This window comes from Vespa velutina, chromosome 11, assembly GCF_912470025.1.
Source record: "Vespa velutina chromosome 11, iVesVel2.1, whole genome shotgun sequence".
NCBI lineage: Eukaryota > Metazoa > Arthropoda > Insecta > Hymenoptera > Vespidae > Vespa > Vespa velutina.
Window position 1 is genome coordinate 7,775,571 of NC_062198.1, and position 17,306 is coordinate 7,792,876.

Below are 17,306 nucleotides of genomic sequence, written 5' to 3' on the forward strand. Positions count from 1 at the left end.
GATTTTGATGGATGGCCGATCGAGAGAATCGCGATATTTATATATCTCGTCGTTTTCTTCGTAGATGCTTATATAGAAAGGCACGCGCACATCGTAGGACGCACCGAGTAACGCGAGAGTAGCGCGATTGCACCACTCGAGTGGACGAGTGGTATGAGAAACAAGGAGAGGCAGAGACAGATATATGGAGATGGAGGAGTCACGGGATTTGAGCTCGGGGTGGTATATACACGACTATGATAGCCCGTTGCATATTTCAGGATTCGCTCGCCGAGCGTGCTTGCGAGATCTCCGACGCATCTCTCTCTCTCTCTCTCTCTCTCTCTCTCTCTCTGTCTCTCTCTGTCTCTCTCCACCCCCCCCCCCCCGATATCTTCTATCTTGTACAAGAGCGAGAGGCTAAAGCTTCGTTATTTGACTGGAAGTGCCTCTGAAGAGAAACGTTCGATTAACGTTTCGCAAGTAGGAAAGTTCATGCTCGTTTCGACGGTGTCACTTTCATTAAGGAAAATGGCCTCGGTACAATGAAATTTCTGACCAGCTAAGCGTCCGAACGATCTCTAGTCGGTCGCGTGAATCGTGACACGAGCTATGGTTGGCTGGCCTATGCTTCGCGGATGACGTTCACGATGATAGAGAGATAACGGCGAGGAACGAAGGTTGGTTTTAATCGACGAGAACTATGACACAGTTTCCGAGATGTTAGTTCAGCTTTAACGCGTCTTTCGCTCGGTCCTCTCTAACTCTTGTTGTACTTGAAGCTACCTGCCGGATACTAGAATTACAAGCCGAGTCTTTGGGTTAGCGAACCCGTAGACACATTATTATTGCAACGAGATCCAACGAGCATTAAACAACGATAAGGGGTCAACGATGTGTTCGCGCTCGTTGAAACTCTCCTCGCGCGGTGTGTTCGCGCTCTCGAACCCCCGAGTAATCCGAGTCGAGTTTGTGGCCTCAAACCTGTCCTCTCGTCGGATAGATCGAATCGATAAAATGGCAAACGTGACAATCCAGATCGATCGCATGACTTTCCTACGTGTATCTACTTGGTTGGATTACGGCTTAACTGGAATCGTTCAGAGTTTATAGTTATAATTCGCGTTTCTATCACTTTATTCGTTTAATTAATCGTCCCGGTAATTTTCATTTCGAAAAGGGAATATCCTTCTCCGTTCGCCATTGACTGCTTCTCATCGATAAAATTTCTATATAAACGCGATCGCCCCCCCCCCCCCACCCCACCCCTTCCCCCCTCCATCGAGCGTGTTTCCTTTCGTCGAACTTTTTTCCCTTTTTTTCTTCTTCTTTTATTCCATTCACTCGATAAACTGATATTACTTGGTGTTATTAATCTTGTACCCTATTACCACGTGACACTTGCCGCCCACAAAATAATAATTTTTCACTTTTCTTTTTTCACTTTTCTCAGTTCGGTGGAAACTCGATTATCCATGTACCATTGTCAATCAGCGATCTATTGTCGCGCGACATCGATAAAACGCCATGCCTGATATTTCAAAGGCGTGGCTTACAATTACGTACTATGAAAATTTCATCTTCATTCTCATTCCAATTTTGAGACCATTCATCGTCGTATTAAAAAAAGGTATCGCTCTTCTTTGTTCCAGGTACGTAAACGAGAGATTGTCCGACCGTCTTGGCCATTTTCGGTAAGTCAACAAGATTTGTAAATATGAAAGAGGATCTTTGTCGTATTCAAAGCGATTCCGTACTTCGCCGATGAAACGGCGAGTTATCGTTAACGAATCTAACGATCTGTGCGTAACGCGTAGCTTTACGAGATATCAGTTCATTCACGGCACGATTCATTCCTGGAACGATTTCAGAACGTACGAATGTATTTAAGTGGGTTAAAAAGGAGTTAGAGAGAATTAATGTCGATGTGTGCATCGTGTACCGCTGAAAATAGCCTTTTTTTTTCCGAAATAAAGAGCGTGATCGAAATTTCAGATAATTTATTATCGAAAGCATCCTTCTCGTTTGATTATTATTCCGACCGATAGAACATAATACGTTTGTCTTCGTTTCGCTTCGTTTCGTCTCGTTTTTGGTTAAATAAATTCTCTTTCGTTCGATTATATATAATCGATGGGACGAGGAAAGAGAGATTATTAAAAAATCGGTCGAGCTGCCGTGTCGTATCATCTTTTCGCGAGAGACACTCGATGGCACTCGAAGCCGGCCGAGATATCGCAACCTCTTTCGAAAGGTCCACCCTCGCTCATTCTCCCTCTCGCATCATCTAGAATCGTACTCGAGGCCCTTCATCTTCACCTTGCATCCCTCTTGGGGTATCTACTTTAGCAAAGTCCTTCTGTCGCCTGGCACTTGGTAACAATGCATTTCTCATCCCATCGAGCGCCTTTCACAAAGTGAAAATCTATTATAAATGTCGTCGGTAAAACACCGAATCGTATCGTAGTAGTTATATGTGGGACAGAGCGCATTTAAAAACTTGAAAACGGTGAAGGAGGGCACGATTTCAAAGGGAATATTCTACCAGCGTGGTGGCTGATAATAGTTTGAAAAGAAGAGCTTGGATCGATTTTATCGAGTCTACACCGATATCTCGAAATCGTACCTTCAAAGTACCACCACTTATATTCGTTTTCGTAGGTACGTTACATCCTCGTATTGTACTCCTCGAGTACTTTTTTCATCCCTTTTTTTCATCCCTCCTATATAACAAAGACGACGAAACTGAACGACGTAGACGGATATCCGTTCGTTCCCTGTGTTCGTTCTGTGGACGCGGCGAATAGTATAGTTACTTGGGGTATCATGGTTTATAATGACCGATAATAAATCCCCATTCGGTCATCTTTCGGGAGTAGAGCGGTCCTCCGCGAAATGGCCAGCCGAAATTGCTTTGTCAATTTCAATCTGGAATTATATTTCCTGTCGTAATGCCCGATGGTAAATCGTTGCGTCTCGAATGGAACGAGACGGCTCGTGCGTAACGATTTCCTCTTAGCGAATCGAATCAGGCTGATCGTTGTCAACAGGAAATCGCCCTGCCCTCTCTTTTCTCTCGTTATATAAATTCTCCTTTATATACAGGTTTAAATTCTACAAACACTTGCGATTTTCTCGTCCCGTCGGAAGGGGATTCCTCGTTAATAGACGAATAGAACTCGAATAGAATAGCGTACGTATACCACCTTTATAATTATCCTCTATATCTGCCGATATCTCCCATTTTACAACGTACCTCGTTATACAACGTGGTACGTAATAAAAAGGACATTGGCCGCGATATCGCGGTCATTAGGACATTTTTCACTAATCGAAAGGTGCCCGTTGCTTCTCTATCGCGTAATGCCTCCTCGACATCCTATTTCGGAGAAATTACATGCACCTGACGTCGACGGGTTTACGAAGATAATAAAACTAGGAGAAAAGAGAATTACGAGCTCGGCGAGTGAAATTGGCCGCGACAGAGATTTCCATCGTTCTGGAATCGTGGGTTGGTCGGAGCGCAAAGTCGATTTCTCTTCGAGGAGGAGGAGGAGGAGGAGGAGGAGGAGGAGGAGGAGGAGGAGGGAAAAGAAAAAATAATCAAACCGAAGAGAGGGCGCGGCACTTAAACAATGTAATTCGTTCGACGATTATAGACGGATACACAGTGGTGAATGAAGCTGACCGAAAAAAAACCGAAAAGTTGTCTTTTTATATCTTATTATTATACCTTCTTGTTAAAACAAAGATGTTTTAATTCGAATTTCACATATGTCCTATTTCTCGAGGTAATATCGCTCCGTTCGAGACATTTTTCTCTTTCTAATATTTCGACGTTAAGTAATTTCTCTTAAATCGAAGATCACTTTGGCATACCTATAAAATGCTTTTAAAATGAATTGAATCGACGCTAAGAAAGTTTTCCAGTTAAACGAGTTTGAAGAAAAATCTAAAACACATAATTTGTCGTCTTATAATTGCTAACTAGAAAAGTTCAATTAAATGTCGGGTAACACATTTTTTTCTCACAAAGCAAGATATTCTCAGTCAGGCATCGTATCTAGAGTCTCCTCTCAAGATCAAACTTTTAGAGAAAGTAGGATTATATCATATTTTAGCTTCTTAAATGAAGCCATCAGCGATATTTGTGCCATCCCTCGACACAATATAGAATCGATGTGAGATAGGACGGAGAATAGAATCGTTTGCCCTCGGGCTTCTTATTCCCCTCCCCTACTCTCGCTGACGTCGAAGGTACAAAAGCTTCGAAACGACACGAGTTTATGACGATTTCGATCGATCGGGTTGCGAACGTTTCAAGGTAAAAGGACGAGCTGTTCGAAATTCTTGATAACTATGACGACTCCATCAGAGAGTGCTATTCGTCGATTTACGTTTCGCTCGCGGCAGGATCGATTTCGAGCTCGCGCGAACCCTTTTATTGAGACGTCTCTCTCAATTTGAGAGAAAGATCGAATAGGGGCGGGGGAAAAAGAATTTTCCATTCGACCAGAAGAGATTTCGTCGATAAACAAAATTGCGAGATAAAATTTGAAGATTCGGTGTATCCTCAACCAGATTCGTCGTCGTTTCTCGTCGATATTCAACGTTCGGCAACTAGGACACCTTCTCGAGTACATGCTAATACCGACTTTTCTCCTCTCTCTCTCTCTCTCTCTCTCTCTCTCTCTCTCTCTCTCTCTCTTGTCGTTTTCCGTTCGCGATTCGTTGCATAATTCACAACGCGTTGCGAGCTTGCCGAGGAGGAAAAGGAGGAACGATCGAACGACGAATTAAAGTGGTTTCGCGTGTATACGGAAGGTGTTTCGAAAAATGAAGAAGAAGAAGAATGCAACAAAGCAAAAAGAGAAAAAAGAAAAGCGAGATGAAGAATACGCGGTAGGTACATATATATGTACCAGGTATGTTGTATACGCGGATGTCGTTCTTCGCGTACATAGACATATGTATATGTACGTACTAGGAACGATACGATATTGCTCCCTGTTGCTCGTAAATCCCTATTTCAATATCCACTCGAAGGTAATTAATAACCGTGCGCGTGCGTCGTACCAAGTGTCGAAACCAACGAGAGAGATAAAGATAGATGGATACTATGGCAACAGAGAGAGAGAGAGAGAGAGAGAGAGAGAGAGAGAGAGAGAGGTGGGTGGAAAAGAGGGACAGATAGAAAAGACTACTTTCTCTGCTAGAATCAAAATTAATTTAGCATCGTTTTATAATACCATCGCCATTCGGCTGACCGGTCGAGCGATTTATGGAGGACGATATTTTAGCCGTCGAATAGGGGTTGCCTGTGCTGCCGTATTCTATACTACCTGTAGTAGCGCGCTTAAAGCAGGAGGAATCGTGCAAACGAGACATCCTGGTCGTTACACGTTTCCAAGTACACCGTTGTTAACGCTGGTACGGTGACAGTGGCAAAAATCCCGGAGAAAACCGCACGAATCTCTCTCTCTCTCTCTCTCTCTCTCTCTCTCTCTCTGTCTCTCTCTCCGTCTTTCCCTCCATCTCCCTCTGCCCCTGCCTTTTCCCTCGTTATTTCATTGCCGAGCTTTTTTCTCGCGCATTAATTACCTTCTCCAAGGTAATTAGACTACCTCTATAGCGAAAATCGGAGGTCTAACGAATGAATTCTCTTCTTTCTACTTCTTTTCCTTTGCTTTTATTATCTCCGGCACTCTTATTCTACTCTTCTTCGTACTCTCATCTTTATCCTTCGCGTCGAGGAGTAGGTTTACGCGCTGTGATCCTCGTCTAGGATTTTTTCTATTCGCGCGTCCACTTCTGGATAAGTACAAAGAAGACGACGAATTCGAATTAAATGATTATAAATCAACGATAAATCTCGTTTGGAAAATTTTACAGGCATTTTAATTTCAACATCCATCTCCGTTAGCACTATGCGCAAAGTCATAGTTGCTCCACTAATCTTTTTCAAGACTCCCATTGTCATAATCGCGGTAAATATATCTTGCCTTGGTCGAAAAGTGACAGGAATCCTATTAGCAGAGGACTACGCGACGCAACGGGAGGCGTCTTAATTGACGCGGACGCGTCCCGCTTGCTCGTTAACAACGATATTCTAAAGCTTGGTGCGTCTTCGAAAACACTGCTTCCTTCTCAATTACAAAGTAACAAGATTACGTCAGGCTAATCAGCCATCAATGTGCCTGTCCTTTCGATAATTACTTCTTTTCTTCTTCTCCCTTTTGTACGGTGTGTCATCATTTTAACGATGACTCGTTTAACGAACGCGCGTTATCTAACGCGCATCGCAGTCCGCAAAAGCATACATCCACATAATAGCACATCCACTTTGCTTAGCAGCACGGTTCGCGAATGCAAAGAGAAAAAATGTATATTTGTTTCTCTTTGTTTGAGAAAACGGTAATAGAAAATGCAAAGAGCAAAAGAAAGGTAGAAACGTTGTTTGGGTGTACGTCGGACGAAAGAATAGAGGAAAGTGATTCGATTCGGCGAAATGAGAAAATAGAAACGAACGAAGTGGATGAAAGTGGAAAAGAACTCTTTACGTGCGAGAATCGAACGTAGAGGGGACATTACGAGGTTGAATATGCATTATAGAGATTTGTCGGTCGTCATCGAGGCGTAAAATTTCTCGATGCGTTTCCCCCGGGGCATATATAAAAATATCCTTTCTACTCGGGGAATAGAAGTCGGAGAGTTATGTGGTGGGATACATTGCAATAGGAGTACGGCGTTTAAGCATCGCCGTTCTGGTGTTTCGGTCACGATCCCCTCGGTCAATGTTTATTTAAACAGAAGAATTTGCATTGTAAATTCACGCTCTCTTCTATATAACGTAGCCCCCGCGAAGGGAGTAAGAGGAGACGGACAAGGAGGATCGCGGGTCACGGGCAAAAGGCTCGACCGCGGCGACTCTATTTCGGCTAGGAGAGGCGAAAACTCGAATAAAATTGTCCACTCGAATTGTGGACGGGGTTAATCAGCGAGAAGAGCGGCAGCGAGTGGACAACGTCGTCGCGTTTGGCATTAAGCGCGCGCATGCAACTGTGCCACCGTTAACCCAGGCAGACGTTCTAAACAATTTTCGAGTTTTCAACGTCGGCGCTACGCTAAATTGCAGAGTACCATTAACCTGTACCACAGTGAGTAAACTCCAACGGCGGAGTAACTTCATGCAAACGTAATATACCGGCTTTCGCGATCTCGACTTTTCTCTTTCACCTTTCTCTCCCTTTTTAGGCCGACCAAGCAAAAGTTTTTTCTTTCTCCTCGTGCGATCGAATCCAGCAGAAAGAAAATTTTCTCTTTCGTCTTACGGCTAGGGCGCACCAATATATATATATATATATATATATATATATATATATATATATATATATATATATATATATATAGATGTGTATATATATATATGTATACACACACATATATATATGTGCAATAGCGATAAAAAAGATCGATTTATAAGGAGCTCCGCGGCGGTCGAAGGTGGGGGAAACGATATCGAGAAAAGACGGAGACTTTTTCTCTATCGTCTATCGATTATCGAGGCGAAGGTAAAGGGCTAAGGCGCTAAGGATAAGGAGGAAATTACACCTAAGACGTTCTTATCGGTTCCTTCTACAAACCACCGATCGTTCGTTGGGTGAAAACTAAACGAACGCGCGTAGTTTAGGTGGAAACAACTTGTAGCTCGATTCTCGGATATATACGTGACGTCCAACGGTAATGGACTGGCCCCGAGACTGGTTTACTGTGTTCTTAAACCAAGCTATTTTACTTTCTCGCTCTAGGGGGCTAACCAAGGCGACGATAGGAGACACGGAGCGAAGATAAGAAAAAGGAGATCGAAGGGAGATCGAAGGGAGATCGAAAGGAGATCAAAAGGAGATCTTTGCGCTGCCTTTTATTTCCTACTTCCCCACCCACTCGCTAACACGATATCGCCCAATTTCGCTACCTAGACTCCACTAGAAGATTCCCTTCTTCACACCCAAGAGACTCGATGCATTTATTCGAAATCAGGCGAAGCCGGTCGTTTCGCACGCTTTTTCAATGCTTTTTCACCGAATCTATTCCTCTTTCGAGAGAGCAAGGTTTACGGATTCGTAACGTAGGAAATCCTTTCGGTAGATTCAATTACGAGCGCTTTCGTCGATAGACGAAACCAAATGTTGAAACGTTGATCTACAAATACCTCGATCTACAAATACCGATAAGTATCAATCGGATTTCCGTTTTCGTTTGGTTTACTAGAAGAAAACTTTGATTCTTCGATCGTCGTCCGCAACTTCGACGCTTTTGTCATCGATTTGGAGACTCCCCTCGCTTTTTCAATATCCCGAAACTTTTAAAAGAATTATTGCCTCGAGTGGCACTATTATTACCTATGGACAAACGTCCTTCTTCCTTTCATTCGCCGGACCAGCTTTTCCGGCTCTCCATTGTACCTTATTTATCCTCCTTCCGATTATTTTTCTTTTTCCTATTCCTTATTTTTCTATTTTCCTTCTCCTTTCACTCTCGAAAGAGAGCTTGGATATTTCACGAATTTGTAAGGGACGCGCGATTTGTACGTGTACGGGCACACGCAAGATCACCCTTATCGAGCCCGTATCGGTCCGTCGGTTATTTCACGAAATAATTACTCTCTTGCGAAAAAAGCCGCTGCTAAAAAGCTTTCCCTCGTTGCCCTTTCTCGGAGCAAGCATGGCTCTATGCGTACGTGCGCGCGTCCATCCAACCCTATCCAGGTGTCTATCCCATTCCAACGGCATGGAAATAGTATCGTAAAAGAGTCGAGAAAATCAAATAATTCGTATGAACGAATATAGTTTTCGATCGTTCGATCGATCGATCTATCTATCGTAACGAAATGAACGAGATTATCGAGCACACCAGGTGGAATTGCAAAGTCGGTCCTTTTAATTCAATTGCATTAAACTTTCCCCCTTAGTCGATTTACGATGTCATATTGGATTATAATAAAGCGATAAGAGTCCCGGAAGAATGTTAAAACGTGGTCAGAAGTTAACGATCGAACGTCCGTAAAGTCTTGCGAATAAAAAGTCTGCAAGGAGGAAGAATTTTAACGACGTCTACGTCGCCATGATCTCGACCGTAAATTTAGTTTCGTCCTTTTCACCATCGTTGTTAATAAATGTAACGTTGCTCTGAATATGTATGATCCTTTTGTGGACATTGTATATAACCGTACATAGAGTGTATTCAAGTTGGTGAGATATAACTGCAGAGGATCGTTCTAAAGCAGAATTGAATGAGAGAGCGAGGGAAATAAATAACGCCGAATATCTACTCGGTACGAGTGGATTTCTTCTTAAAAACTTTCCGCTGTGCTTCCCAAAGTTGCATATCTTTTAAGCATAATATTTTTCTTTAACGCCGAGAGAGAGAGAGAGAGAGAGAAGAAAAAATAAACAAATTAAACAGTAATAAAAGTAAGGGAAATTTTTGTACTCGGGAAGGGACACTGAGGTCGTCGAAAAGGTCGTCGACTATCGATACCAAGGAGATTTATGATCTCGACGGATACTTATCTACCTTCTCAAAGTAAAATACTACCGACGAGGAGTAATATGATTTTCGTGTGGTTGTAAGGTGCCCGCTCGTGTAGGTGTGTACGAGCGAGCATAGATGTGCATTCGCGCGTGCCTGCCGTAAGCATCGCGAAAGGGTGAGGTAGTATCTAGGGAAGGTCCTTTGACCGGCTACCGCACAAGTCCGTCAGGCATGTGTATGCTCATTTGCATGGATTAGCCGCTTGTGCGAGCTTTCGATGTAGACTTCTCCTCTACGTCAATGCGCATTAGCTTCGACGCAACCCCTTGCCTACGTGCACCTCTGTCTCTGGGAATAGATTATTGCATAGATTTAGCATTCTCGATGCGTTTACGCATGCCGCACAGAATCAACGGCTTCGTGAACGAGAAAAAGCCCGACGGCAAAGGAACAAAGCACTGTTGGCCGAGCTTATACGCGTTTCCCCTTTGAGATAGGAAACTGTAGGATTCGTCCTTAAGACCAAGCTAACTTTAATGTGTCATTCCAAACCGTGGCTCTTTTCCGTTTTCACCTTTTCCTCCCAAACATTGCTACCAACTAGTGCAATTGTATTTCGTTTCGTTTTACGTGGCTCCTATAAAAAGACGTAGCCCGGACGCGCGTTTCAAACGAATCGATTGTACTCGACGAGAGTACAAGATCGCGAGTAATTTAGAGTTCGCTCGACGCGCGTCGTTGTCTGACAAAAGGTAGCAACGATACAATAGCCGCTTTGTTTCCTTGTCGGTTTTAAACGCATCGCCCGGAAATGAGGTCTAGCCTCTCAAATATATTCGATTCGTTTCGTTTCGTTTCGTTTCGCTTCGTTTGGAACTAGGCGTAGTAGGTACAGATTCGTAGAGTCTTTTTCGCAAACGAAACTGCCTCGGTTCGCTCTCGTATCGTCTATCTGGTATCTCTACTAACAAGGCCTCGATATCCTATATGCGCATATATATATATATATATATATATATATATATGTATGTATGCATGTATGTATATAGGTATATATACCTACCTACCTACCTACCTACCTACCTGCCTGCCTGCCTGCCTGTATTTTATCTCCCCGGCGCGCCGGGTCGCGTGCACGCGTACACAGTTAATAGCCAATAGCCTCTTTCGACGGAAAATACAAAGCTTGTCATTGAGCCGCTGCAAATTTATAGCATTCCGATTGTTTCGCAAACAGCGTTACCGGTATGGATCCGAGTATCTAATCGCCTATCTATGTACTATGTAAACACGTTATCGTTTCAAAACTTGGATAGAGAAATGTAAAATGGTTCACAATACGTTTGAACCAAAGTCATACAATTATGGTTTCCTGCGAAACGAAAGAAGAGTGGAAAACATAAATAGAAAGAAAAGGAAAAGAGAAGGGATAAAGGAAAAAGGAAAGAGAAAAATAGCCTGGATAGAATCGTAAAATTCTTAATATCGCGTAAATTCTTACTATTAGTTGCGATCAAAGCAAGTAGCTCGATAGGTTATCGCATAAATTTAACGTTCCTGGAATGTTTACCCAGCTACGTACACTTTGCTTGTCCGGCGTAAGTTACATAAACCCAAAGGCACAAAGGTAAACCAAAGGCAGACGAACCAGCGACAAACGTTGATTGAATTCCGAACTTCCGTTTATCTGGCGCGCAGCATCCTTCTGAGCCGCCGACGCATACATGGCTCCATAGATAATGCTTCTCTTTCATCATTACCCGTACTAACGTCTCCCGTCGGTCTTTGATTATTAAACGATTACGATCGCATCGATATAAAGGCGTCCGTCCATTTCCTCGTATTATTTTGTTTCGTATTAATACGAAACAGCGTTAACGAGGAATTTTATCTTTTGGGAAAATTAATTAAGCCTGCTTTCAAAAGTTCCTCGAGAAGGGTAGCCTACGATGGTAGAGTGGGGTTACGTGGTTAGCAGACTTACCTAGAAGAGAATGGGAAGAAATAGCAAAGGCGGACTCGCACCACTGAATATTCATATATTATAATCAACTCTCTCTCTCTCTCTCTCTCTCTCTCTCTCTCTCTCTCTCTTTTAGAACGAGCTAGACGTCGTGCGTGCACGATTTTCTTTTTCCCCCTCATCGACTCCTAGGGTCTTCTTCGTTCTCGTGTTTTCATCGAGCCGAAAGACTAAGGACTTTGATGCATAACCAGACGCAAGGCCCTCGTTAACTTGTTTTCGTTCGTCCAAACGAATCATTTATCACGGCGTTATTCAAAAATTACTAGTTATCCTCCAAAGAGCAGGAAATTCAATAAAACAGAGAAAACAGGAAAATATATAAAGCCGAGGAGACGATATCTTATCCTCTATGGTTTTCGATTAATTAATGCTTCCCCCTCCTCCGATGTAGCCCAGAGAACTCTCCGTGGTGGGAAAACTGCATAAAACAAAAGTAGAAGTCGAATGAATCGAGAGTGGTTAGAGTCGGGAGAGGGTAGCGAAGGGTGCTTTCGAGTCGGCCGCATAACGAGCCGATATCTGCATCGGTGTACTTCAGGGACGATGAATTATACGGCACAGAGACGAATAAGAAAGTCAAGTGGCTCGGCGGACCGATCTACTGGCGTATAACGCGCTTACGCGTTACATACACTCTCACGGTGTAAGCGAATATAGAGAATGTTCCGAAATAAGAGGTAACAAGACAAAAGACCTCTTAAAGATCTCTAAGAATAAGGAGCAAAAAACGAATTTCTCTAATCGATCGATAAAGCTTTCGTCAATCCGATGTTACTTTCCGTTATTTCATTGATCTTCTTCTCTGAGGAAACGCAATAGCTTTTATTTTCCTCGACGACGTCGATACGTTTTATAGAATGCGTAAAATTAGAAACATACGTGCGAGCACGCCGACCTCTCGAAATCCATCAACAACGCTACTCTACCGCTTCCGTTCTATTCGAAGAATAGAAACGAAAGACATTGAGGATCGTTACGTTTCGTTACCGGGTCAAGTGGATACCGTTAACGAAGCGCTTCACTCTTAGCATTCAAATCACACTGTAATGATCCGCTCTTTTTTCCCCTCTTCACAACCATCCTACCCTTGTCGTCCTTCCTCTTTTATTCATCCAACTCTTTTACAATTCCGGTGTCATCGCAAGGGTGTTTGCTCCGACAATTATCTTGTTTCTTTTTTTCCACGCGACGAAAAGCCTAGAGCATTAACTTTTCGTAAAAGTCAACGAACTATCTGCTTTGTGAATAATACTTGCTGGGACCTATTCGTTACGACACAACGAGAATGCATCATATTTCGGAGGCCTAATCGAGCAAATTATCGTCCGGACTTTTCCTCGGACGCAAAATCCCCCTAATATAGCTTTTAATCGTTTCACCCTGATACTAATTATTTCCATTGTTCTCAGCTGTTGCAACTTTATGCATATGAGAACGAAGGTTGCTCTTTGCGAATTATTTCATATACGCGCGAGAACCATTAAATATTTAACGTCGTAGTAATTAGCCTACGCGTTAGTTATCGCGATCCAAACGAGATAGTTTACCGATATCGCGTATGAAGGAAGGGTATGCGCGAATTAATCGAAATAAGATACGATATTACGATTCGCATCAAATTATTCCGTCTTATCGGACGTCATCTTTATCGTCATTTTTATGATCTCCTCGTTCACTAACTCGACGTAATTCTCCGTCTAATGCTTTTGTTGCGCTACGGTGAAAACTTGCTGCGAGGTGGGAAAGAATGAAAAGAAAGAAGGAAGAGAGGTAGGTAGAGTTGGATCTAAAATCATGACACCCGATGTAATTCAAACAAAATCTACAATCCTTTGAAAAACATTGTCGATTCGTCTTTGTTGATCCGCGATCTTGGTATCGTTACAAAGAAAGGAGGAGGAGATTCTATAAAAAGAAATGAGAAGAGGAAAAGGAATTTCTTACTCGATTAAACGGAATCGGTGGGTGGATTTGTTTCGTCGTTTTCTACTAAACTGCCAGAGAGAAGAGTCAGTTTTAAGAAGAGAGAGAGAGAGAGAGGGGGGGGGGAGGATGGGGAGAAAACTCCTCTCGTGCAACTTGAATTAGCTCGTTTCGTATTTTTCCTCGTGATTGCTCTCACCTTCTCCCCTTCTAGTAATCTTTTTAACTAGACCTCCTCTCGTCTCGATCGACTTTTCGGCCATCTCTCGAGTAGAGTCCTTTTATCCACTCACTCCGGTGGATGACAATGAAAAAGGAAGAAACGGTCTGTGAGAGGGAAATTAAAGGTCGTTGGGGAGGGGGGTGGCTCGTAGTCGTGTTACCAGCGATGCTCGTGATGACGTCGGTAGTTTGCGTCTCTGGTTGCCGACTAAAAGCTCCTGAGAACTCGGACCTGGAGTGCCACCTTTTTATCAATTTGCGAGTAACCAGAGAGAGAGAGAGAGAGAGAGAGAGAGAGAGAGAGAGAGAGAGAGAGGGAGGATGTTTGCGGCTTAGGACGGTATAACGTTTTGAATATATACTAGTTACCTTTTCTAAAATAAGTAAATCGCCACGACCGGTAATAAATTTGTTCGACAATTTTATTCTCACTCGTAAATCTTGTCGTTCCATTCACGGCAAAAGCCATGCCTCCGTTCGACGAGTTACTCGACGATGCTTTCATCCGAGACGACAACGAGACAGTCGTAAAATTAATAGTTTACTCACAAACTAACAGCGTAAATCAATGAATTAATACTCGTTACAAGTTTCCTTCATTCTTCTCGCGATTTTTAACCGTTTAATGCAAGAGTCATCATTTCCTCGCCGTACCTACATCCTGTTACGAATAACAAAGTTTTCGCAGGTCTACTGGTCTTCGATAAAGGTTTTGTGGTCGGATTTTTTGACATTGATCGATATTGTACGATATAAATGGGAAGAAAATCGCGTTCTACGTTCACGCATAGAATATAAATATAATGCTTTTATTGTACGAAGGCACGAATTTAAAAAGGGCACGAATTTAAAAAGTTTCATAAACATTTCTTATTCCATTGATATAATATCATTATAATATTACTTTTTCTCGTCATAGAGGAGATTTCTAAAGGAGCTAGCTACTACCTGTCCCCCATCGTAACAAAGGATTTCTTTCGTATCGCCAGGTTCCCTTCTCGACGTAGTAGTTTATTTTTCAATGGTACCACGAGAGACGCGTAAATAACGCGAGGACGCGCCGCGTGGGTGTGGCATAATACACCATCGTACGCCATCATCCTCCCTCTCCTCTCTGGTCTCTGGCAACTCCTAGTGCAACCTATAGACAGTCGAAAGTGTAGCATAATGCTGTACGTCCTCGTATAATATACGGGCGTTTGAAAAGCCAAAGAAAAAGGAGGGAAGCGAAACGAGTTCGTAGGGAGACGAGACGAGGAAAGATTCTTCTTCGTTGGTCGCGCGGGAAGGGCATAAGGTAAATAAATCTCGTCGCCTCGGCGAACTTGTCTTATTTTCGATCTTCTTTTTAGTTCTTCTACTCTCTGCCGATAGAGCGTATATATTCGTTTTAACGACCGGTGGTCGGTACGCCGGACCTGATTCTTGCTAGAAATATAATAATTAACGTCTCTGAATATGAGAAAGCGATTTGTTTATTATCGCAAACCGCTAATTTCATGCGACGCATATATAACTATATTTCGTCTACACATATTTATGGTATATTTACGAGAAGTGTGGAGAAATAATAAAAAAGAGAAAAGGGAAGAGAAGAGGGAAATGATCGATTCTAAATTACGCAACACTTTACTCATCATTTACTCGTCGTTGATGGCGGAATTTGGTCGGAGCGTAACAACACGATCGACCGGTCGCTTCGCTTTGCGCATGATCCCACTTTTACGATTATGCGCATAACTCATGCATGTATTACGGAACGATCTAAGCGGAATCATGCCGATGCATCGGACCTCTCTATCTTTTACTAGAGAAACTACATTCTCCTCCTCTCGCTATATCCACTTTCATGTCATTTTATAGTATTAAAAAAAAAAAAAAAAAACAATTGCGCATTATACAAATCGCTCGTCTCGTTATTCTCGTTCTGATCTTCTAACTTTTCGATCTTTCGAGTTTTCATCTCATTCGTATATACGCTATTGTAGTCGTCCTTTTCTTTTCATTAAAATCGAAATAGAAAAGTATCCTTCCCAGAAATATATTGCCCGATGATACTTATCGAAATACGTAAATAAGCTTTCGACCGTAGACACATCCGAGCGCGACTTTGGATAGGTCGACTTTAAGCACCGCAGTCGTATATCGACTTTGCTAGACGCGCTTTATTCTTTACAAATTGAGTCCAGACAACTACTGATTGCAACGCTCCTCGTCTCCTAGAGCACAATATACGCGTTACTCCTTTCCTTGCGCTCTCTTTTACTCTCTTCGCGACGCGTCTTTATTCTCTCATACTCTTCTTTTCGTACGTCCCTCATTCAGAATCCGTCGCTCCTGAATGGTACAAACAGCTTGAGCGTGTTTCCAACTGCGCGTCAAATGTAAACGCATGCAAGAAGAGTATTTCTCAGAGATGACAAAGAATACGACGAGGTGGAGAGAGATGAATAAAATTACGATCAATTAACTTATCACTGTCAAGATCGTGAGATTCGTAGAATTTTGAAGAAGAATTGAATATACATTCTCTAACATCGTGTCTGTCGATAGGGACATTTATATTATAATTATATCTTTAATTAATATAACAGTTGTATTTCACGTGATCTCGAGAAAAGGATTTCGATAGAGATTATTTCGATATCGATCGAGGAAGAGCAGAGAATTCCAATTCGAACTCCTCGGTATCAGCCAGTTAAACGTTTTCTTCTCTATTCACAGACGCGCGCGCGCGCGCGCGCGCGCTCGCTCGCATAGGCGTATAAAAACACAAAAGGAGGAAGCACGCTTTGCGTTCTTTTCCACCTCTCTCAGGATCTCGTCTCTGTGGCGAGACCACGTAGTAACGTCGTTTTTTAGCTCTCTCTCTCTCTCTCTCTCTCCCTCCCTCCCTCCCTCTCTCTATGCCTCCCCTCTCTTTCCCGCGGCATCTCCTTCCATGGCTGGCAATCCCTCGCATCCTCCAAGTTGGATCATCGTCTTTGTTCGTCTCACTCTCGTTTTCCTATCTCTCTACCTTCCCCTTTCAAGCAGCCTTTCTCTTTCTCTCTCGTAAACACGTAGCCGCCTACGTAACTTGCACGACGTGCAAGTACGACCGTAGTCGTAGACGCACACATGTAATGTGTGCTCGTGTGTCTCGAGTTAGATGTGTGTCGGGCCGCAACATGTAACACACAGAAAGGCGTACTCGTTCGGAGGAGTGCGGATGCGGAGTACATACGGAGCCGAGGGTACGGAGGACGACAGTGCCGCGTACACACCACGCCGTTCAACACGAGCGTTGAGTGTTGCTTCGTGCGTCTTCTCGCGTTCCTCTCTCTAACGAAACATTCTCTCTCTCTCTCTCTCTCTCTAGAATTCTTTCTTATCCGTCCGTCGTGCCGTCTTCGTCTCGTTGCGTCGCGTTTTTCGCTCCGCCGCTCAAACCTTTCCTCGAGAAAAAACGCTCTACTTGGTTTTACTTCCGTTGGGATAAGATCGTGAGTTTTATCGGAAATAAAAAGGAAGAGAGAGAGAGAGAGAGAGAGGGGGGGGAGGGGGCGCGCGATCCCTAAAAGGATCAAAGATTTAGTAGTTGGGTCGTATTTCTCTTCTGCAGAGAAAAAAAAGAGGATGA

General features: G+C 43.1%; 1 protein-coding gene across 12 annotated transcripts in view; it reads left to right on the forward strand.

The window, feature by feature from the left end:
* Nucleotides 1-17,306, forward strand: part of LOC124952955 (dystrophin, isoforms A/C/F/G/H-like) — a 224,664-nt gene that overhangs the window by 138,082 nt on the left and 69,276 nt on the right. Inside the window, exon 40 of one of the 12 annotated variants that reach the window (XM_047503647.1) lies at nt 1,632-1,673. The exons of the other annotated variants lie outside the window; for them this stretch is intronic. Coding sequence (XP_047359603.1) covers nt 1,632-1,673 — 42 coding nt within the window. The remainder of the gene's footprint in view (nt 1-1,631; nt 1,674-17,306) is intronic. 12 annotated transcript variants of the gene reach the window in all.